The sequence below is a fragment of the Physeter macrocephalus genome, chromosome 19 (genome assembly GCF_002837175.3).
Source record: "Physeter macrocephalus isolate SW-GA chromosome 19, ASM283717v5, whole genome shotgun sequence".
NCBI classification, from domain to species: Eukaryota; Metazoa; Chordata; class Mammalia; order Artiodactyla; family Physeteridae; genus Physeter; species Physeter macrocephalus.
This window is the reverse complement of record NC_041232.1, coordinates 37,527,330-37,549,773: the sequence shown is the minus strand read 5'-3', so window position 1 is coordinate 37,549,773 and position 22,444 is coordinate 37,527,330. Positions and strand designations below refer to the sequence as shown.

The following is a 22,444-nucleotide window of genomic DNA, read 5'->3' as shown; positions in this document are numbered from 1 at the left end:
ATACTGATGGTCATTTGATAAATAACACTGAGTAAAACTTCTAAGAGAAGAACTCCAGTCCTGGGGCTTCATGTTCGTCCATACTTCATTAGGAAACTGGAGGCCTTGCGTCATCAGATTGGGAGTGAGCGTGTGTGTCAGCAGCCCAGGGCTCCTCCCTGCTGAGGTGAAGGACACGAGTCCAGCCACAGCCCAGCGGTGCCCTGGAACAGCTTTCATTTCCGTTCGCTGTTCTAGCAGAACACTGCCCCTGCTATTCAGCTCTAATTTGGAGTTCTCCTTAGGATCTTTTTACCTCTGTGGTCACTTCGGCTTCTATAAATGACCTGTGGCTGAAAGAACAGTACTAATTTGCTTGATTTATAGCTTTGTGATTAAGAAAATGAGGGGTTTTTTTTCCCCCTTAATCCCTGGGGGATAGGAAGTTGTGTGACAGTAGAAACTATCTCCTTAAGAAATGATCCAAAAGTTCATTCTTTTTAACCCTCACAGGACCATCGATAAATAAAGCCAAAAGTTTGGCCGCTCAAGAGCGATACAGAGGTACAGAGCGAGAGCAACTCCTCAATTTCTAGCCCTCTCACGGGCTTCGGAGACTCTGCAGGTCAGCTGCTTGGTTTACCACTGGACAGCAGCTGCACTGTCAAGGCTCGGTTGAACCCTGAGTGAGTGCGAACAGATGTCAGGCTATTTAACAGCAGCAGCTTCGGCCATAGCGCTTTTAAACTCAGGAATGCAGACTCTGCCTTGAAGCAGTATTACTGAGCCTGGAGGTAGCCCCAAGACGCCGGAGCGCCTTCCGGTTCTCCAGGAACGAAGCCTGGTCCTCGGGCAGGCAGAAGGGGACGCTAGGAAGGATGCTATCTGCTCACTGACACTTTCTAAAGGCCAATCAATGCAATGTTTCTCCTTTTGTAGGAGTAAGCCATCACACAAGTTCTATACCATATTTTTAGTAACATTCGAGGATGTCGTAGATATACTTTATTACAACATCTTGTAGTTTAAAGAGCTTTATTAACGCAATAAATTAACTTTGTACACATTTTATATATATATAAAAAAAAAAAAAACCACTAGCAAGTGACCTCAGAACGTCGTAGGCCTCATTAGAGCTTGGTCTCCAAAAACCTGTTTGAAAAAAGCAACGTGTTCTTCACAGTGTTCTCCTGTAAAGGAAAATACAGATTTAATCTGTTAGACAAGGCACGAAAGGAGGAAAACGAGAATGAACACTTTGCAGCTCCTAGATGTGGATACTGGGTTTTAACTTATTTTTCTTTCATAAAATACTTTTGTTTTCCTAAGCTCTTGAGTTGTCCTTTCTGTTTACCCAGCTCGTGCCATTACAGAATCTTTACAGCCCCCAGCAAACTGCCCTCGGCCCTGAGAGAGGGAGAGAAGCAGGGTGATCAGTAAACACTGGGAGCCCGGAAAGAGTTACAGGTTCCTCCCCATCCTAAGGAAGAGGGTGCTTTAGATTTCATAACTTTGGAGATAAGAGTGATTAGCCAATGCTTTCTGCCTAAAACTAAAACATCAACAAGCCCCGGGCCATTTACAACCCTCTGCAGCCATTTCCTGTCTTGTTCCTGATTCTTCAGAAAGGGCCATTCCAGGCCCAGATGTCAGACAGAGCTGGGCCCAGGCTACCCTGCCTTCCACCCCGACACCCCACTGCAGTTCCAGAGCAGAACTCCAGTTCCATCAGCACCTTGAGTCCACTCTCACTACAACAGGCTAAGGATTATGCGGGCTGGTACAAAATTTTGTTTTATAAAAACTAACCCGAGAGTTCTCCAAACCAAAAGGCTTCTCGCCACCCCCAGCTGCCAGTGCTCTCCTGCTACTGTCCGAGTCTGTGGTTGCCCCAGGTCTTTTCCCTGCAGCTATATTCTCACCTGGTGTGAAACTAGGGTTCCCTCGCAAACGCTGGTTTCGCTGTTCAAAAAACCGGAATATAGTGTAGAAAAGCATGTGGTCTTCAGTCTGCTTTGCAGCATCTAAAAATTTTCGTGCAGAGATGTTGTCTTGGCCACCAATGCCCCGGATAAACCTTAAGGCAGCTAACACTTGGTGTTTGGAAAGGAGAACTTCTACTATTTCATCATTTGCCGTGGAAAGTCGCTAGAAGTGAGGGAGAGAGAGAAATCCGAGTCAGTGCCAGCAACAGGAACACCCTTCTGTGGGGTTTAGAACTCTGCTGTATGAGAGTTACCTTCAGCATATCCAGAGACAGCTGATGAGCAGGAGGATAGAAACTTTCCAGGGAGAGCAGCAGACAAGCCTGGAAGACCCATTTTCAGATTAGATTTGCCATATGTTGAAAGGTCAAATTTTAAGTCAACAAAAGTAAAAATCGGGTGGTACTTACCAAAGGCTTCGAATCGCTGAGGACATGGTACTGCAGGAACTGGTGCAGCATGTAGAAGAGGTTGTGCTGGACGAGCGTCTTGATGACAAGCTCGTGCAAATAATGCTGAGACAGAGACAGAAGGAGAGACGGTGTCCACGTCGCTCAACTACGACAGACTAGAGGCTCAGTATGCCGAGGACCACGGCTGCTCTAAGTGACGGGTGAACCCGACCTGGCCTGAAACTGATCATTCCACCTGAGAACATGGGGTCACGTGAGGAGGGTCACCGAGCCTGAGGCAGGTGTGCAGACTCTTGTGGCGTAGAGAGAGTCATCTCAGTTAAGGTACTGACAGTGCGTTTACTTTAATAATCCCCTGCCCCTCTAACGTGGGACCACAGATGCTGGCTGGAAGGTACCTGTACTGTGATCTGAAACTGGTTCAGAGAGCGGATATATTCCATGAGCACGGCTATCACGAATTTCTGAGGCATCTCCTACAGAGGGGAAAAGCGTTTAGAACCAGAGTGGCAGAGGAAGCTCCACGTAACAGCTCCTCGTTTATCTGCCCCCTTGCTTCCAGGGTTCTACTTGGCTGCTTTTGCACAAACCCCTCCAGAACCTCCCGGGTCGGGGATCATCTTTAGGCCTGAGTATTAGAAGCCACACCATGAGCATTCAGTCCTCACCCAAGATAACCCGGTTACTCTAATCACATTCTGAGTTCTACTCATTTTCCTCAGTCCCCTTCAAAGGAGATCTTTGTTTTGGGAATCTTCAGTCCAGAAGGGGCGGCGAGCCTCCCCCTACCTTCTTCTCCGCAAACGCCGACAGCACGTGGGTGTACATGTCAGACTGGTCGACCACGGCCTGGGTGCGCGCCGGCCTCCTGAGGAACCTCCCCCTACCTTCTCCGCAAACGCCGACAGCACGTGGGTGTACATGTCAGACTGGTCGACCACGGCCTGGGTGCGCGCCGGCCTCCTGAGGAACGGGCCGCTCCGGCTCTGCCCCGCTTCCAGTGCCTGCACAATACATCACAGACGGGACCTCAGTCGTCTTCCGGGACATGGTGTGTTTGCAGTTAATCCAAAAAGACTGAACCCCTAGATGCTGGGAGCCTAAGACGTTAGCAGAGGATGACGCTTACTTCATTACTTGGACAAAACTCTTTCCTGTGCTGGCCGGGGAGGAGTTTAGGAGGTCAGGAAATACACCAGTGTTCACGGATGGAACTAAAAAGCCTAAGTCATAGTTTTATTGAGACTTTTTTTTTTAAATTTTTGGCTGCACCACGCCGCACGCAGGGATCCTAGTTCCCCGACCAGGGATCGAACCTGCGCCCCTTGCAGTGGAAGCGCAGAGTCTTAACCACTGGACTGCCAGGGAGACTTTTTTTTTTTAACCTCTTAAAGTAACTCCCTAATTTTATTAATCACAGGCCATCTAGCATTTGGGTTATCCCTGAGTAGCTAAAGGGGACGGGCGTTGTGGGTTTTTTTTTTTTATTGTTTAAAACCACTTCCAGTTTTAGCCTTCGGACTTATCAGATTCTTGAAGTGGAATCATTCATTCCACTTGTCCTGAACTTCTTTCTAGCTTCAGAAGATACAATAAGAAACAGTACAGCAGACCCTGATAAGCCATGTTAATTTTTTCCAGCCAGCCCTTCACAACAAACACCTGAGCCTACTATAGGAAAAGCACAGCGCTAATATTGAGTCATCACAGTCCTAAGGGGATCCTGACTGAATGCCAGGACACGTCTTATTTTTTTATAGCTATTACATCCTCAAAGGAAAGGAAGAACAAGTGGCAAAATGATTATATTTCTGATTTACTGAGTCTAGGCTCTGGATTGGCAGAAAGACATATAAAATAACCAAACTGAGACTGATTTTCTTATCCATAAAATAAAGGCAGACCAAGGAGCTATCTACGTGTAAGATCAAACATAGATTAAAAACAACAAAAGAGGGCTTCCCTGGTGGCGCAGTGGTTAAGAATCTGCCTGCCAATGCAGGGGACACAGGTTCGATCCCTGGCCCGGGAAGATCCCACATGCCGCGGAGCAGCTAAGCCCATGCTCTGGGCCACAGCTACTGAGCCCGTGCTCTAGAGCCCGTGCCCCGCAACAAGAGAAGCCACCGCAGTGAGAAGCCCGTGCACCGCAGTGAAGAGTAGCCCCCGCTCGCCGCAACTAGAGAGAGCCCGTGCGCAGCAACGAAGACCCAACACAGCCAAAAGAAAAGAAAATAATTTTTAAAAAACAAAAATAGAAGATGAAGACATTAAGTGATGTTCAGCCTCTAGCTCATGGGACACAGGGACTCTGGATTTACGTTCCCCCTACGGCCGGCCACCTTGCCCTCTGGCACACAGCAAACCTCAGTGGTGTCATTCTGTCAGAATCTTGCGTCATAATTACACAGACAGTATACCCGGGGTGGGGTGGGGAGGAGGCCCTCGTCATGTACATACAACTTACCAGCGTGTAACTCTGCTCGGCGTCCAGGTACTTCTTATACTCCTGGTTGAGTTTATCAAAAACAGTGGCTATCACAGGCAGCGCTGCTCTGTCTGACTCTGTCAACACTGGAAGGAGTCAAGGTTCACACAGGTCGGCCAACCTTGTGTCAACTTTAGAACTTAAACACACTCTGAGAGAAATGACTCATTTCCGGGGGTCACCAGGGCATTCAGAGAAACGGTGTAGAGACCGGGCGGGGCCCAAGGGCACTCGCCAGCCCTTGCCGGTTACTAACGTAGCTACAGAGGGCGTCAGAAGATTCTCAAAGTAGGTATAAATGTCGTGAGTGACTTGGGATTCTGAAAAAGGTTTGTTTTCAAGCTGGGGAGGGCAGCCTCTACCCTCATGTGTGCCCATGTTTAGGTCTGCTTTATTTAGTCTTTACCCAGGAAACGTCTTGTAGAGACAAGTCATTTTTATACTGAGCAGCCTTTCCGGGGGTTAAATAATCCACTTGTCACTGAGCCTACCGGCTGCAGACAAGATAAAAATGTGGCCCGTCTCCCAGCGGGCGGCACAGGCAGTGTCAGGAATCAGACCGCAGGGTGAGGACCCCACTTACTCTGCGAGCACACCGACAGGACGACGGTCTTGCATTCCCTTCTCTGGAGGAGGAAGTCCATGAGCCTTCCTTTATCTGGCAAGAGGTTTACTATGGGCTGAAGTTTCACTTGGAGGTTCCAAAGGTAACCTGGATTGAGAGGCAGCAAATTTAATAGTGGGACGCAAACCAAAAAAAAAGCCCCGAAGCTGGTTCCCCTCAACATTCATGGGGGGAAGTGCTGCAAAGCACAGCCAGTGGCTGCTTCTCACACCAAAGCACAGGCTGCGATGTTCAGGACACGTCTGACAACAGTGGGACTGGCAGCCAAAGCACCTCTGCGTGTCGGCTGACTCCTCACAGAGTGACCCTCCACGTGTACCCGCGGAGTGTCTACTGCATACAGACAGGCGACCCCTCCCTGCACCTGACCAACCCCCTTGGACCTTGAAGGGAGAACGGGTGTCTGCAGGGCACAAACTTCGGTCCTGGGTCCGGTTTCTCCTGCTCTGGCTCATTGGTCAAAAGGCAATTCCTGAGGCTCCCAAAGGAGCTCCGTAACTCAGCCATCCACCAGCCCTTAACCTCCTGACACCCACACTGCCGGGCAGGCGGGCAGAGCCCTTCTCAACTGAGGTTCCAGGAGAGAAGAACCAAAGGCTTCACTGGAAATGATCTGAGTCACCCCTTTCTCAACCCTCCCAGGGCTGGCACCCTCCAAGACGGACGGGAGACCATCAGCAAGCACAGCTTTCTAACAGGGTGACCCCCACCCCGACCTACCTTGGCTCGCACTGATGATGATGTCAGGTTGAAAGACAATCCAGGATGAAGAATCTACATGTTATAGGAAATTCTAAACCAGGAAGAGATGAAGACAAAAGGCAAACCCAGCTCCGATTAGCATCCTCCCACCCTGTTTGCTGAGGCCGCCCTAGGTGCCCGGCCCTCGATGGGAAGGAAACCCCACAGGCGCTTCCCACGACATTATTCCAAGCCTGACCGGGGGCTTGGACCACCCTTAGACCCCAGTGTAAGGAGAAGTGACAGCTCCCCTGTTGTGCCCGGCCAAGGCCTTCGGAAAGGATACAAAGTTTACACGGGATGGGGGACTGGCTGGTCACGGGAGCAGGACCTACAAAGAGAGAAGACGCGTGTGTGTGAGGGCTGGTGATGCAGCCAGAAAGTGCTGCCGATACTGGGACGTAAAGGTAACGCTTAATACTTCCTTCAGTAAATGTTCATTCGACCGTAGTTAAATAACAAAGAAGTGAACTGTCGTGTCCCACTGATAACACCTATAAGGAAGAAGGGGGACATCGAGAACCATCCATGAAGATGTCTCGCCAAGGAGAAAGCAGGTCAAGGTTCAATTCACAGCGTTTTCTTTTTTACACACGTGCACATTAAAGAACTGAGGGGCTTCCCTGGTGGCGCAGTGGTTGAGAGTCCGCCTGCCGATGCAGGGGACACGGGTTCGTGCCCCGGTCCGGGAAGATCCCACATGCCGCGGAGCGGCTGGGCCCGTGAGCCATGGCCGCTGAGCCTGCGCGTCCAGAGCCTGTGCTCCGCAACGGGAGAGGCCACAGCAGTGAGAGGCCCGCGTACCACAAAAAAATAAATAAATAAAAATAAATAAAGAACTGAGAAATTCACCTGGGTGATTCAGAATCAAATACTCAGATAATTCACTGAGACTATTTCAAATAAAGTGTTTTGTGGCTTTTCTAAATAATGAGCTCAATTCTCCACTGCACAGAGTAGGTCCAGGCAGAGATCTCACCTGGGAAGCAGACCCCCCCCCCCATAAAACCCTCACGTGACAGGGACTCACAACTACCAGTGACATTGCTCAAGTGTGTATGTCTGTGGGAGAAGCCCGCAGTGACCTTGAGAAATGCAGCCTGCAAACTGAACATGACTCTCCCTAGTTCTGTTCCAATTACCCAGGTACAATCGGAAAATAGGTTTCAATCGGCAGGTTGGAAAAGGTGGTAATTTTGCACAGAGCCCCCAGTAGAGGACACGGCCAGACCAGACAAGCTGAGGCAAAGAACACTTGCATTTGGAACCTATGAATGAGGGTCCTACACGTGGGCCTTGATTGGCTACCCATCATGTTGACTTAATGCGCTCAGATGAGCCAGGTGGCTTTGGTTTTGAAAGCCCCCCAGGTGACCCTAATGTGTAGCCTGCTTGAGAGCCACTGGTCGAACAGACCAAAACCAGAAGGGGAAACAAGGGAGGCTGGCTCTTCCCCAAGTTGCTGGTTTCGTCTTTCAAAATAATCCAACAAGCTCTTCCTGACCTGCGACAGCGCACCTGCGACAGCACACCTGCGACAGCTCAGGTGGGCAAGATACAAAGATGCTACACACCTGTGAGGGGCTTGGAGTCCAGCAGGAAAAACAAAAAGTCATTAACCACAAAAATACATTTTGCCAACCCACTCTAGAAGCCCAGAGATTCGTGTACTCTTGAATTCTTATTAATCTCTGGGCTCTTGTTTTAGCCACACCTGGCCTTTGCTTTATATAAACAGCCAACCAGAACCTGACTACCTTCTTACTGGTCCTAAACAACTGGAACAGAGCTGAAGGGCTGGAATGTTTAGTTGTTTCTGCTCCAATTCGCCAGCAGTTACCTTCATGCTGAGTGAGCAGCAGATGCAACCCAATCATTTGACACAATCTACTCTTTTAAACATCACTACCCTGGGAAAAGGAAGAAGCTGGAAAGAACAGAGGGGGCCAAGAGACCTAATCAAATGTGTGAACTACAGCTGACCCTCGAACAAGGCAGGTTAGAACTGCATGTATCCACTTACACAGGGATATATATATTTTTTACTTATTTTTGGCTGTGTTGGGTCTTCGTTGCAGTGCGCAGGCTTCTCATTGCGGTGGCTTCTCTTGTTTTGGAGCACGGGCTCTAGGCGCACGGGCTTCAGCAGTTATGGCACGTGGGCTCCAGTAGTTGTGGCTCGCGGGCTCTAGAGCACAGGCTCAGTAGTTGCGGTGCACGGGCTTAGCTGCCCCGCGGCATGTGGGATCTTCCCGGACCAGGGCTCCAACCCGTGTCCCCTGCATTGGCAGACGATTCTCAACCACTGCGCCACCTGGGAAGCCCAGGAATATTTTTCAACAGTAAAAACCACTGTGGTTGGTTGAATCCTTGTATGCAGAACCTCGGCTACGGAGGGCTGACCGTAAATTATATGTGGATTAACCCCACTGTTCAAGGTTCCACTGTAGCTTATTCTCAAACTCTGCTCAGCTTCTGGCTGATCTGGCAAGACTGGGCAGGCAGGCAAGAGGCAGTGCTCTTGATAAACTGTCAGCCAGAGCCTGATCTGATTCTTCCCTGTGACGGGTACAAGGATATCCTGCCAGCAGGCGAGGCCGACACACCAAAGCTATCTGACGGGGATTCCTTTTAAGAAAACACTCCTCCCAGAGTTCCAAGTGTGTACCATCTGACTACGGTTTACACACCGAAACTTCAACTAGCTTACTCTAGACTCCAATCTCCTTGAAAAGAAGAGAATATGATTTGAGTTCTACCTTAAAATCGATTACATTGGGAAAAAGCAAAAGGAACCAAACGGTTTCTTTTCCTTTTTCTGAAATCCTGACCCTGTCTCTTCTCTGACTTCCTACTGCCACCTCTTCAGGTTGGAGGAGTGGTTCAGAATAACCTCCGAACCACAGCCTAAGTACTTACTGTGACCATCAGTCAAGGGAAAATGCAGTATTTATTATAATTATGACGCAGAATGTGAGAAAGATAAGGAAAAGTGATCCCAGGTTAAAATAACAGCCATAAGCAGCCAGATTGAACCTCAGGGCTACAGAGCACAGACCAACAGAAATGTCAAGGTCTTACTCAACATTAAAAAAATATTTGGGCTTCAATGGGTAATCACAACTCTCCATTTTAAAGCTCAGAGAAGAGAATCATTCTATTTTCTTCAAAGGAAGATTCTTCTCTCTTATAAAACACTTTTCACGGGACTTCCCTGGCGGTCCAGCGGTTAAGACTCTGCGCCTCCACTGCAGGGGGCACAGGTTTGATCCCTGGCCAGGGAACTAAGATCCCACAGGACCAAAAAAATAAAAAAACACTTTCACAAGAACACAATTTTAGCTTAAAACATCAGCAGAAGTATCATTTAAAAAACAAAACAGAAAACAGAATCACCCCTTGCAAAAGCAAACAGATCTGGGAAGCCCTTTATCTGCTCCCCCTTTCCAGGCACACACGGAGATCCCCTTTTACCTGCCACAGGGATCTGATAGGGCTGAATGGATCGAGCTGGAAGCACCGGGTGATGGAGGGTAACGGTGCCATCGAACTCCCCCCTCAGCCTGATATCAAATATCACTGATGTCTGAGGGGGAGAAAGACAAGACAGTGTTATCAGCCCAGACAAACCACGGTTCCACCCGTCCCTCTCGTGACCTCACATCTGCTGTTTCGGATCAGCTGAAGGAGTCCCGTGTCTGCGCTCCACCCCTGCATGCTGGTTCTTATTTGAGGAGGAACCTGCTGGAACATCCCAGCTCTCTTGTACATGTCTATCAGCTCTCAGAAGTATTCCTGGACTCTATGACATGCTGCCTCTGAAGAGCTCCAGTGACTTGAACAGATCTTTTTCACTTTAACTTGCAACATCTTTATTAGTTATTGACACGGGTGTCACCAGCCTCCACGAGGCAAGAAGGCAAGTGGCTTGTCTCCCACCAGACACCCAGCTGATAGGGTAGAAGCAGTAGGATCATTCTAATTCTTTCTCTGTGGCCACAGAGCCTCAAAACCATCATCATCTACACTCACAGAGGAAGTACAGGGCTCATGTGCTTACACAAACCACTGGCTCGGCAGGGAATCCCCAGCTTAGATGATTCGACCAAATAATTGTTCCAAAGTCCAATCTCCTCACGTGTTACTTTGTGAAACAGTTTTTAATTATGCTAACCAACTGGTAGCGTTTTCCTAAACCATCTAGAAATCCAAACCCATATCCAACTGGAAGATCAAAACTTTGAGCATAAAAAGCACTCTCTAGTCTCTTTCAGAATATTTTGTCCATTTTCACAGCTCTTTCAAGCAGGACACCCCCCAACACTCGTACCTCCGTGTCCTGATGATGAACGACCACCAGGTTGTCCACCACGTTCAGGGCGAACTTCCCTGTCCGGTTTAACTTCAATATGTGCATCTTTTTACAGGCGCCTTCTCTGTAGGATAACAGAAAGGTCAAAAAATAGATCGACAAGCTTTAGTTCATATTTTACAATCGGAGAAGAGGGAAGAAAGCATTAAATATACCGTGGTAGGTGATATAGGACTACCTCCGCTCCAGTACTATTGGAGGTCCGAGAATGATGCCTCAGGAAGAGAACATATAGCTGTCCGTATCTAATCACAGAACAAAGAGACATAAGTCATGCTGGCTGTTTGACGTCCCTCCATTCTAACGGCAGAGTTATAAGGCCATAGTTAAGTAAATTAAGAGATAGTCACTTAATGGGGTATTTCGCAGCCAACAAAAATATTTACAAAGACAGTGCAGTTAGCTTAAAAAAAAAGCCTATTATAAAGTTAAGTGAAAAGGGAGGATGCAAAACTAAATATACCTTGGGCTTCCCTGGTGGCGCAGTGGTTAAGAATCTGCCTGCCAGTTCAGGGGACACGGGTTTGAGCCCTGGCCCGGGAAGATCCCACATGCTGTGGAGCATCTAAGCCTGTGCGCCACAACTACTGAGCCTGTGCTCTACAGCCCACGAGCCACAACTACTGAGCCCAAGAGCCACAACTACTGAAGCCTGTGCACCTAGAGCCTGTGCTCTGCAACAAGAGAAGCCACCGCAATGAGAAGCCCGCTCACCACAACTAGAGAAAGCCCACGTGCAGCAACGAAGACCCAATGCAGCCAAAAATAAAATTAAAAAAAACAAAACTAAACTAAATATAGCTTGATCACAATATTTCAAAAGAAAAACACAAACTTCTGCAGAATGACTTATGCAGAATGTCCAAAACTACTGGAACAAAATACATGTTGTCAATAGCTGCCCTTGAGTAATATGCTAAGTCCATTTTCTTTTTAACTTTCTGTAATTTCCCAGTTTTATATAATGAGTACATTCCTTAATCACAGGAAAATATTATCACTCTTGATTTTTAAGCCTCATCTGATAAATGTTGCCATGACCAGTTCCTGCATGTACATTTTTATTCCAGGAGTTCACAATTTGCCGGGGCTGCCTCAGGGACAAGGAGGAGACTGGGGGAAGGGTCTCCCCCTTTGCAAGGACTGTTCTCATTTTATCTTTTCCTAACCAGGATACCGCAGATTTCTTAAAACAAAAAGCATTCTAAATGCTAAAAAATTTTACTGTTTGGAAACCACTGTTTTAGGCCATAGAAGAATCAGAAGTAATTTAGGAGCAAACTGTTTTTATTTGTTGAATATGGGTATATAGGAGATTCTTTGTACCAGTTTCTATTTTTGTGTGTTTGATACTTTCATAATAAAGTTTTAAAATTTGAGATATCTGCATTTCCAAATGAAAATATACCTTCCTACATAAGTAATTCAGGTCTACATTTGTTAGATCAAAAATGTAAACTATGTTTTTCTTTAGAACAAGTATGATATATTTTAGCTAAAAAATAATCTGTGATAAGTTTTGACTCACCAACTGAAAAGAAATTTCTAAAACTAAGAAACCTAAGAAATACATCGGTTCAATGTTCTCATTTTATCAGACTGGAATGGTGAAAAATTCCCTAAGATCACAAAGTTAACAAAATCAAAAAAGAATGTCAAGAAGATGACGGGCTTTCTACATTCATAAGATCTGGGTACAAAGCAGGGAAAGCGGAGTCCTTATCGTGTGTTCCAAGGCTACTGGAGCACGGGCAGCCCTGGAGTTCTTAAAACATGCTTCTTCTATCATGATATCCCTGAAAGCAATTACGAGAAGGAATTCTCTCAAAGAACAGACATACATCGTTGCCATGGCAATGTCTCTCTCTGAGAGGCTCAGTTTAGTTGACTTAGGTGCAGCTGGTAATTCGATCTCAAACTTGGGCAGCTTTGACATAGTGCCAGCCTGTTTGGGGAAGAAAAAAGTTTTAAGAAAAGCTTATTAAACCCCCTCTGATGTTTCAGCACTCCCCACATCAAATCATTGAGGATATATATACACGCACTATGTCTCTCCATCCTTTCCAGGGTCCCAGGGGCCTGTGCCCAGAAGCACTCATTCTTGGCGGTGATGGGATGGTACGGGGTGCCCTCTAGTGGTCGGAAGTGGCAAGGCTCTTGTTGAAAGAACGTGCCCCTTTGAAGTTACTGGATCAGTTAGGATGTTAGAGGAACAGGTAGGAGAGGAAATTTTTTTAAAGGGAAGCTGACTCTTACCCGGAAATAGAAGGGCTGCAGCACATTTCCAAGCACTGTGGTGGACAGCAGAATCACAGCACTCTCGGGACAGTACATGTACCAGTTCACATTGATGTTCTGGCTCTTCAGGAGTTTCAGATTCCGTTTCTCTGGTAATACCTGATGCAAAGTTCAAGAAACAGAGCCTTCACTTAAAAACAGCAAATGGGGAATTCCCTGGTCATTCAGAAGTTAGGATTCCACGCCTCCACTACAGGGGACACGGGTTGAATCCCTGGTTGGGGAACTAAGATCCTGCATGCCACACGGCTTGGCCAAAAACAAACAAACAAACACAACAGCAAAATGTCTGAAGACTGGGACTTCCCTGGTGGCACAGTGGTTGGGAATCCGCCTGCCAGTGCAGGGGACACGGGTTCGAGCCCTGGTCTGGGAAGATCCCACATGCCACGGAGCAGCTAAGCCCATGCGCTACAACTACCGAGCCTGCACTCTACAGCCCACGAGCCACAACTACTGAGCCCGCACGCCATAACTACTGAAGCCCGCGCACCTAGAGCCGGTGCTCTGCAGGAGAGGCCACTGCAATGAGAAACCAGCGCACAGCAATGAAGAGTGGCCCCTGCTCGCCACAAATGGAGAAAGCCCACGCGCAGCAATGAAGACCCAACACAGCCATAAATTAAAAAAAAAAAAAAAAATCTGAAGACTGACACAGTAAATGAAGAAAATAATAAAAAGCGATGAAAAAACCCAGTAGGTTAAACAGAAAAAAAAAATCATTTTTATTTATCACAGCTACCATTTATCCAGCCCTGTGCTTAGCGCTTCCAAATCTTAGCTCATGTACTCTCTCCACAACGTTGAGAGCTGGACATCATTAGGCCAATTTGAGGGGAGAAAATAAGGCTCGGAGAGGCGAGGGGACCTGCCTCCCCAGTGATGGCCTAGGCAGCCCACTTCACTGCAGGGTAGGGAGGAGCAGCATCCTCACTCGTCATGGAAACGGTCAAAACAAAGCCACGCCCCTGGAGCCACGTGCACCAAATCAGGCACCTTCCAGGCTGCAGTCTCAATTTGAGGCTGGGAGGGGCTCCCTTCTAACAGACGTGTTCATGAGACTCCGCATGCAAACCTAGTACTTTATAATCAAGGCACATTTCAAATATACTCTCAATCTTCTGATACATTAAGGAACGCTGAATAGAGCCCCAAGATGTTAATGCTCCCAGAACACTGCCCTGCAGAACAGACGTGGAAGTCAGGGTTGGGGGTGTGGGTTTCTCGATAATCCAGGTACAATAAAATAAAGATGTGCTAGAGTCCTCTTTTTTTCTAACTTATTTCTTGAAGATCTGAAAACCATCTAGATGACCTGAATGTACTTTTCTACTACTGAGAACAGAAAGCTATACTTTTAAATGATTGCCCCAGGGAACCCTTCTGTAAAGCAAGCAGTCATTTCCTTGCTATCATAGGTACAAAATTCTATTTCTGTATGTATGGGATTCGTGTAGTTTTTCTTTCTTTCTGCTGGTCAGCTAAGCTTCGGATTACAGCCCTACAGCAAAGCACCACAACATTCACTTTGCACACTGTTACACAGGTGTATCTCCTCCATTCCTACATTCTAAATTATACTGCTTTCGTTAGGGCAACAAAGTTAACACCTGAAAGAATACTAACACTCTCCACATTGGCTCCACTTAGAGATCTCAGAAGCTTTCCCAATAGGTCAGGCAGCTAGAACATATTAAAAGATAAAGAGGAAGGTGCAAAGTAAACAATCAGTAGATTGAAAAGGCAACCTAAGGGAATGGGAGAAAACATTTGCAAATCATCTATCTGATAAAGGGTTAATATCCAGAATATATGAAGAACTCCTACAACTCAACAACAAAAAGAAATAACCCAAATAACAAAGCACTTGAATAGACATTGTCCAGAGCACATGCAAATGGCCATCAAGTCATGAAAAGTTGTTCAACATCACTAATCAGAGAAATGCAAATCAAAACCACAATGAGATACCATCTCAAAACCAGCAGGATGACTGCTATCAATAAAACAGAAAACAACTAGTGTTGGTGGTGATGTGTAGAAACTGGAACCCTGTGCTCTGTTGGTGGGGATGTAAAATGGCATAACTGCCATTGGAAACAGTATGGAAACAGTATGGTAACCCCTCAGAAATTAAAAACAGAATTACCATGTGATCCAACAATCCCATTTTAGGGGTATATACTCAAAAGAATTGAAAGCAGGGTCTCAAAGAGATACTTACACACTCGTGTTTATAGCAGCATTATTCACAATAGCCAAAAAAATGGAAGCAGTCCAAGTGTCCATCAGTGGAAAAATGGATAAACAAAATGTGGTGTATGTATAACAATGGAATATTATTCAGCCTTAAAAAGGAAGAAAATTCTGACACATGCTATAACATGGATAAACCTTGAGGACATTACGCTAAGTGAGATAAGACAGCCAGAAAAAGACAAACATTGTATGATTCCACTTATATGAGGTAGAGGTCCTTAAAGCAGACAAGTTCATAGAAACAGGGGAAAAACAGTGGTTACCACAGGCTGGGAAAGGGGAAATGGGGGAGTTGTTGTTTAATAGGTACAGAGTTTCAGTTTTACAAGATGAAAGTTCTAGAGCTCTGTTTCACTACAATGTGAATATATTTAACGCTAATGAATTGTACACTTAAAAAATGGTTACTACGGTAAATTTCACGTTATGTGCTTATCACAATTTAAAAAAATTCTTTTTAAGAGGAAGAGGCAGTTCAAGAGGAAACACAAATGTACAATACACAAAAGATGCTTACCTCCCTCGTAATGAAACATACAAATTAAAATGGCTTTCCACCTCTCAGATTGGCAAATGTCTACAGACTTATAACATCCAGTTCTGCTAAAGGTTTGGAAAATGGAGATTCCTACATTGCTAGTGAGAATGCAACTTCTAGAAGAAATTTAGTGATATCTTTTCAGCTTTCTAGATGTTCGTACCTAGGCTGTAATTTCCCTTCCAACAATTGCCTCACCTAAGAATAGAAAACAATGGTTACAAACCCGTTCACTGCTTGAAATCACTGTAGAATTGTTTATAATCACTAAAAAATGAAAACAAGCATGAACTTCAACAGGAACTGGTTAAACTGTAGCAGGTCCACACAACAGAATACCAGCAAGAACAAATATGGAAAGATGTCTAACAGACAGCTATGCCAAAAAATAAATAAATAAATAAAGCCAGACACAAGTTTATATACAATATAACCATTTCTGTAAAATAAACAAATGTTGCTACCTGTGTAGGAATGAAATGGAGGAACATGCATCAAATGGTTCATAATGGTTACCTCTAGAGACTATGGGGGACTTTTACCTTCCATATATCTTGGTAACGTTTGAATGCTTAACAAAAAACATGTATTACTTGTAATTAGAAAAAAAGAATAAAACCCCAAACGAAAAACTAAAGCTTCTGGAATCTCAAAATATCTATCTAGTGCTGAATTCAAAAGGCGGCCAAAACATGATCACAGACCTTTCTCTAGCACACGTAAGTGATATAGTACCTGGTAAAATTCGATTCCTTGATCTGTGATGAAGACAATTTCAGTAGAACTGGTCCAGCAGAATCCTAGTATGTTGGCATTCTTGGTCTGAAAAGAATTGTGAAAGATTTTTTTTAATTAAAAGAAAAAAAAATGTATGTATAATTCTCTTCAAAAGCTTAAAATACCTTGTTGTTTGTATTGCTCTTTAATAAAAGTTACCGAGATTTGATTACTTATGAACAAATCAAACTTTCTTTTAAATACACCGTTCCCAGATTTTCACCTGTAACGCCTCACTGAAGCACTTGAATCTGAAGCCCTTCTCGTCAACAGGGCAGAGGGAAAGGCAACTGCCCAGCACTCACAGATACCAACATCTACTTTAGAAATCAAAAGACAGCTGACACTCTGAGTCAAACACATCATAAAAGCTGGCGTTATAAAAGTATAAAGGCCTAAAGATTCTCTGTGGCTCCTGACCCAGATGGGGTTGGAGGCTGTGAGCCTCGTCCCAAGTCACGTGGTGAAGAGCAGCTCTGGGAGCCGAAGGGCAGCTGGGCCAGGGCTCTGCTGCACACAGAGCACCCGGAGCTCTGCCAGGGGCCCAGGCGTTTGCAGACGGGCCCCTCCTTGCTGAGGGACCCACCTGGATCCCCAATCAGCAAAAACATCACAAAAATGAAAAAGCTATACCCTATCCACCTGCAGCTTCTGCGGGTTTCCCGGGTGCCACGATGCCCGCTGAGCTGAGCCCCCACTAGCCTAGTTCATCATAGCCAGCAAATCTAATTAAAATGGATTAGAATCTCCACCGAGGGAAGGGAGGGAGGGAGGTGGGAAGAGGAAGGACACGAGGAGCACAAGTCGAGAAAAGAAAACATCGTCAGGAAAAAGGGAAAAAGAACTCCTTTTCCAAAAACCTCCAAAGAGGCTGCTAACGCCGCCCAGCAGAGAAGGGCAGGGGCAACAGGAAGACGACAGCCACCAAGTGCTGACGTGGCTCGGTGTTCAGCATCCTGCATCCATTTAATTCTTCCAGCTCCATCTTACAGACGAAGAAACAGGCTTTAAAAACTTTAAGAAGTGTCCAAAGTCAGAGCCAACGTGAGGCAGATCCCAGCATTCAAGCACAACCTGCTTCCAAGTTCGTGCTCTAAGTTACCACGCTACCCTGCGCCTCTACCCTCGGAGTTAACGCTCACCAGCCGGGAAAGAATCAGGCCCATACCTTACACTCCTGAGTGTACTCCAGCTGAGGACTATCCGGGGTAAAATTAGAAAAATCCTGGAAAACAAAAACACACACGAGGAGAAATGTGGATTGGGCAGCATACTGCCAACCTACTTTGGTATACAATGAGACAAGAGAAAAAGACAAATAAATTTTAAAAGTGATCAGAAAAAAACCCTGACAAATCCCAAAGACAGGAAAAATAAAAAGACCGATTTGGACAATCTGCCCCCTTAATAGCAGTAGGTCGACAATTCAATTTTTTTAAACAAGTTAAACCAAATACTGTTAGGGTTTAGGAACTGATTTTGAGAATTCATTCCTCAAATGGTTGATTTCAGAGAAATGGGTTGCTGTAATTTACTAGGGGCTTTCCAAAAATTTTAGTAATTAATACTGACAGAAGGAAACAGGATTCTGCCTCCTTCCCGACAGCTTTTCCTCTACTTCACGAATGGCGATGGTGAAGATTTATGAAGACTAAAATGCCGACAGGCTGCTCCAGCTTTGAATATCTGCTCCTATTAGGTTGAGCATTCAAAGATGAGAGAAGTGAATAAATGGAGTTACTCGGGTAAGCTTAACTCACAAAGTCACCAAAGATATGCTTTGCATAACCTATGGTGCTGGCTGTCAATCAATACAAAATATACCTGAGGTTCCAACTTACTTAAAAAAAAAAATTAAGTAAAAAATTAAGTAAAAAAAAAAAACGAAGGCCATAAGTATTTACCCATTTAAATGTCCTTCTCACTTTCAAGAATCCAAAGGCTCAAATACAATGCAGCATAACTATAGCTTCCATGACATTAAAATAATAAATGGTTCCTTTAACACGAGAATTTTGCAACTCATTCTCTTCCAAATGTGCTTCTAATGTCCTTTTCTTCATACTGTATTTAAAGATATGTCTTACCACGGTCTTTGAGGTCCTCTGAACAGCCAATATCTTATTTTCTAAGGAAAACTTAATGCACTTCACTTCTCCTTTGTCCTCCATTCTTTAAAAGAAGAAAGAGCAGGTTATGAGTTACACTTCAAAACTGCATTCTAGCATCTATCATTTTGTGAGAAGAAAAAAGACAAGTTAAACATTCAGGAAGGGACTTCCCTGGTGGCGCAGTGGTTGAGAATCTGCCTGCCAATGCAGGGGACACGGGTTCGAGCCCTGGTCCGGGAAGATCCCACATGCCCTTGAGCAACTAAGCCCGTGTGCCACAGCTACCAAGCCCGTGCTCTAGAGCCCACGAGCCACAACTACTGAAGCCCATGCGCGTAGAGCCCGTGCTCCACAACAAGAGAAGCCACTGCAATGAGAAGCTCACACACTGCAACGAAGAGTAGCCCCCGCTCGCCACAACTAGAGAAAGCCCACATGCAGTAAGGAAGACCCAATGCAGCCACACACACACAAAAAAAATTCAGGAAGCAGCAAATCTTAGTTTAAAATTAAAACTATGTTTCTGAAGCTATCAGTAGGACCGCTTTTCAAACAACAAAGTCCAACTGGCAACGGGTGGCAGGAGAAATCGACAGAATTGCAGGTAACAAGCGACTGAGGTGTTGAGAACACTGCACTTTCACCTGAGCCTCCCTTTAGGAGTAACTAAGTCTAGACCCATGCAGTAATCTTCTCCGCACACTGCTGCCTTCCCTCTCCATTGCCCTCACAGCAGCACTTTCTTTTTTCTTTGAGATGCTGGCAGCTGTGAAATATTTATTTACTTACTTATTTTTGATTGAAGTACAGCAGTGCTTTTGAAAGGAGTCTACTCTTTGCCACCCAGTACCCAATGGGCTGCACCGCCAGGTGGTCTCCACCTCAGGTCTCACAACTGCCTCAATCGGACGTTACATGGGAAGTCAAGAAATGGACCACAGAGGAAACTCTCAGAGGAAAGGGGATGTTCACTGTCCTGACTGGTGATGGTTTCATGGATAACGTGTCGAAACTTATCAACTACATATGTCAAATATATGCAATTAATGATAATTAGACCACAATAAAGCTATTAAAAGTAAATAAGATGTTCTTTTAAAAGAGGGTTAAGTATCTCCCCCGCCTCAAGCCTTCCTGAGCCCCTTAATCTGGATCATCATGGCCTCACCCTCACTTTCCACACCCAGGAGACCACCAAGTCTTACTCCAGACCTTCTTAAGCAACCCTTGAGTGCCTACTGTTTGCTGGTCTACAGTGCCTTCAGGCTGGTCTTCCCTGCGCCTGCTCAGATTATAGCAATTGTCTCTTAATGGGATCCTTGACTGACAGGCTCCCAATAATCAAGCTTCAATGCTGCAACAGTGTGCTCTTTCCAAACATTGATCTCATCATGCCACGCCCCACCTTTAACTTCAGGAACGAGATAAAGCCCGAAATCCACAGCAGAATATAGCCGACTGCTGCCAGAGGTCACACCACCACCCACCCCTTCCCTGCATGAAACCTCATTTTCAGTCACACAGACTCGGAGTCCCCCCAACACCGTGCCTGCAGGCCTTCTTGTTCTCTCCATCCGGAAGCCTCTTCTCTTCTCTACCTAGAATCTTCTCTTTCAAGCCTCGCTCCACTCTGAGGCCTTCCCCCACCTGGGCAGTGGTCTTCCCCAGCCCATTCCAAGACAAATGTCCATCTCTTCTCTGTGGCCACATTCTGAACAGAGCACTACTACAGCACCTACCACAGTAAACAGTATGAGTCCACTCACCTGCCTCCCACACTAAATGTATGACTTGTCCAGAAGGCAGCCAAGCTAACTCAAAGCCTTCCCACGCCTGGTGCCCAGCACAGGGGCTGCAATCAGTGTTTTCCAAACAAATGATGATCAAAGAAAAAGAGGCTGATTCATTTTCTGCTTCAAAAACTGTTTCCTATTTACACAAGCCAATTGTAAAATGTAAAGTGAGGGCCTACACTGTACTTTCCCCTTCTGTAATCAAAAGAGTTAAGGTGACCAGATAGTTTATCATCCAAACTGAGATATCTCTGAAAGTAAAAGAGGCTGCTATTCATTCCCCTTAAGTATAGTGGAAGCTGAGATTTTAATGCACTTTATTAGATGGGAAACACTGACCTAGGAATCTCCTCCACCTCCCAAGCTCTGCAAAGACCCTGGGCCGAAAGAGGAAATGAAGGCCCTCCCCTCAAGAAACCGGAAATAGGCACATCAACGCACTGACCGGCTAATTTCAAGTGCCAGGAAGTAGGTGCCCTGCGCTGGAGTATCTGGATCCCAAAACAACAGGGAAGGCCTCCACACATTCACTCTGCGAGAGGTACTAAGATGTGCCACCAAGACTGCACAGCAGGTGTCTGCTTCCCTTTTCCTACAGACTGGGATATGCCCCCCACTTCAGCCCTTTTAGGGGAGACAAGGACAAAATTTAAAACAATCTTCTGAATGACAACACCATTTTGTTTATATGCTGAAATATTCTGAAAACGTCAATACAATCATTACCTAAATGAGATGGGATTCCTGTCATCTGGGCCTTTAACTACCACTCCAGTAGCTCCACCGGATCGAACAGCAAAAACCTGAGAGGGAAAAGCAAAAGCAGCAACGTTTTAACGGCCTGAACTTTTAAAGGCTTTAGACACATATACCAACCTGCAACGATGATTTCTGCTAGACCCTACCCTTGGTTCAACTAAACTAACGTGGCGCATAGCAAACTGCAGAGGCTTGGCGTCCACACGAATCTTCAGAAACAAGAGAGTAGAGACCAAAAAAGTCTCCCATTCCGAGAGCAGCCCGCCGAGCGAGGATCCAAGTTTTAATCCGTTTCGGCAAAGGCGCCACCGCGGCATTTGCGCACACCCTGCTCCTCCGCCCCGCTGCCCCCCGCACCCCGCCCCTTTATAAAATTCCGAGAATAATGAAAATCTCAACGTCTAAATCTTTGAATGCAAGGGAAACTAATGACAAATACAGACAACAAAAGGAGCCGAGGAAACACCGGAGTGCTACCAGCTGACCACACCGGCCGAGGGGCGCAGGGTCGGCGCGGGGGCTGGGGTCCGCCCCGCTGTCACTTCGGGGGGAAAAGCCCCGGCCGCGGCGGAGCCTGCTCCCACAGGAAGGGACTGGCGCGGATCCCGCGAACGCACGGCAGGAGAGGCCCCAGGCCTGGTCCCCGGGCTCCCGGCCCCAGCGCGCGGGACACCCGAGGGCACCGGGGGCGGCGGGCAGGGCGCGCCGGGCCGCGCGGGGGAGGAGGGCGCGGGCCTGCCCGCACCTGCTTGTTGGCCTCATCGAAGAAGACGCAGTTGACCGGGTTCGCCTTCTCGAAGTGCACCGGCCGCTCGCACAGCTCCAGGTAGTAGTCCTCCTCGCCCATGGCGGGCGCGGCGGCGGTGGGCCCGGGGGCTGCCGCCAGCGTGGAGCTGAGGTAGCGGCGCCCAGCGCGTGGAGTCCGGCAGTGCAGCGGCGGCGGCGGCGGCGATCTCGCGGGCGCTAAGGCAGCTTCCTGGTGCCACGCCCCCAGCCCTGCGGCACGTGACTCGCGGCGCCAGCCTCCTGGCCGCGGGAGGGGGGCCTCCCCCACCGGCCGAGACCACGGCCAGCTCTCCGCGAGAGGTTCCTCCCCTTTCCGGGAGCGCGGGGTCCCAGTGCAGCCCACCGGGCGGAGGGTGGAGGGTGGAGGGCGGAGGGCGGAGGGCGGAGGGCGGAGGGCCGAGGGGTGACCCGGAAGCCTGTCGGGTGCCGAGGGAGGGCGTCGGCGCCCTGGATCCCAGCTGCACCTTCGCTGACACGTTCCGGGAGGCTTGCTCAGGGCCGCGTGCTCGCGTGGGGCAAG

At 47.0% G+C, this 22,444-nt stretch overlaps 2 protein-coding genes across 8 annotated transcripts in view; one reads left to right on the top strand and one right to left on the bottom strand.

Moving 5' to 3' along the window:
• NPC1 (NPC intracellular cholesterol transporter 1) overlaps positions 1–1,307 on the top strand; it is a 47,442-nt gene extending 46,135 nt beyond the window's left edge. For both annotated transcript variants that reach the window (XM_007127207.3, XM_028480547.2), the window contains exon 25: positions 493–1,307. In XM_007127207.3, coding sequence (XP_007127269.2) covers positions 493–575 — 83 coding nt within the window. In that variant the 3' untranslated portion in view covers positions 576–1,307. The remainder of the gene's footprint in view (positions 1–492) is intronic.
• Positions 1,061–22,183, bottom strand: RMC1 (regulator of MON1-CCZ1). 6 transcript variants are annotated; one of them, XM_055080618.1, is made up of 22 exons: positions 21,884–22,177; positions 21,106–21,182; positions 20,136–20,321; positions 18,563–18,647; positions 17,644–17,700; positions 16,434–16,520; positions 14,528–14,584; positions 12,860–13,000; positions 12,445–12,548; positions 10,759–10,848; positions 10,562–10,667; positions 9,706–9,817; positions 6,518–6,562; positions 6,211–6,264; positions 5,449–5,577; positions 4,845–4,951; positions 3,265–3,381; positions 2,776–2,853; positions 2,375–2,479; positions 2,219–2,287; positions 1,902–2,127; positions 1,061–1,169 (listed from the first exon to the last, which is right to left on the bottom strand). In XM_055080618.1, exons 1-22 carry the CDS (start codon positions 21,983–21,985, stop codon positions 1,090–1,092), a joined length of 2,214 nt encoding a protein of 737 aa, XP_054936593.1. In that variant the 5' UTR covers positions 21,986–22,177; the 3' UTR covers positions 1,061–1,089. The 6 variants fall into 6 exon arrangements, with proteins under 6 accessions (XP_054936593.1, XP_054936594.1, XP_028336350.1 ...); XM_055080619.1 differs by lacking the exon at positions 14,528–14,584 and having other exon boundaries at positions 21,884–22,176; XM_028480549.2 differs by lacking the exon at positions 20,136–20,321 and having other exon boundaries at positions 21,884–22,174.
• Positions 22,184–22,444: the final 261 nt, after the last annotated feature.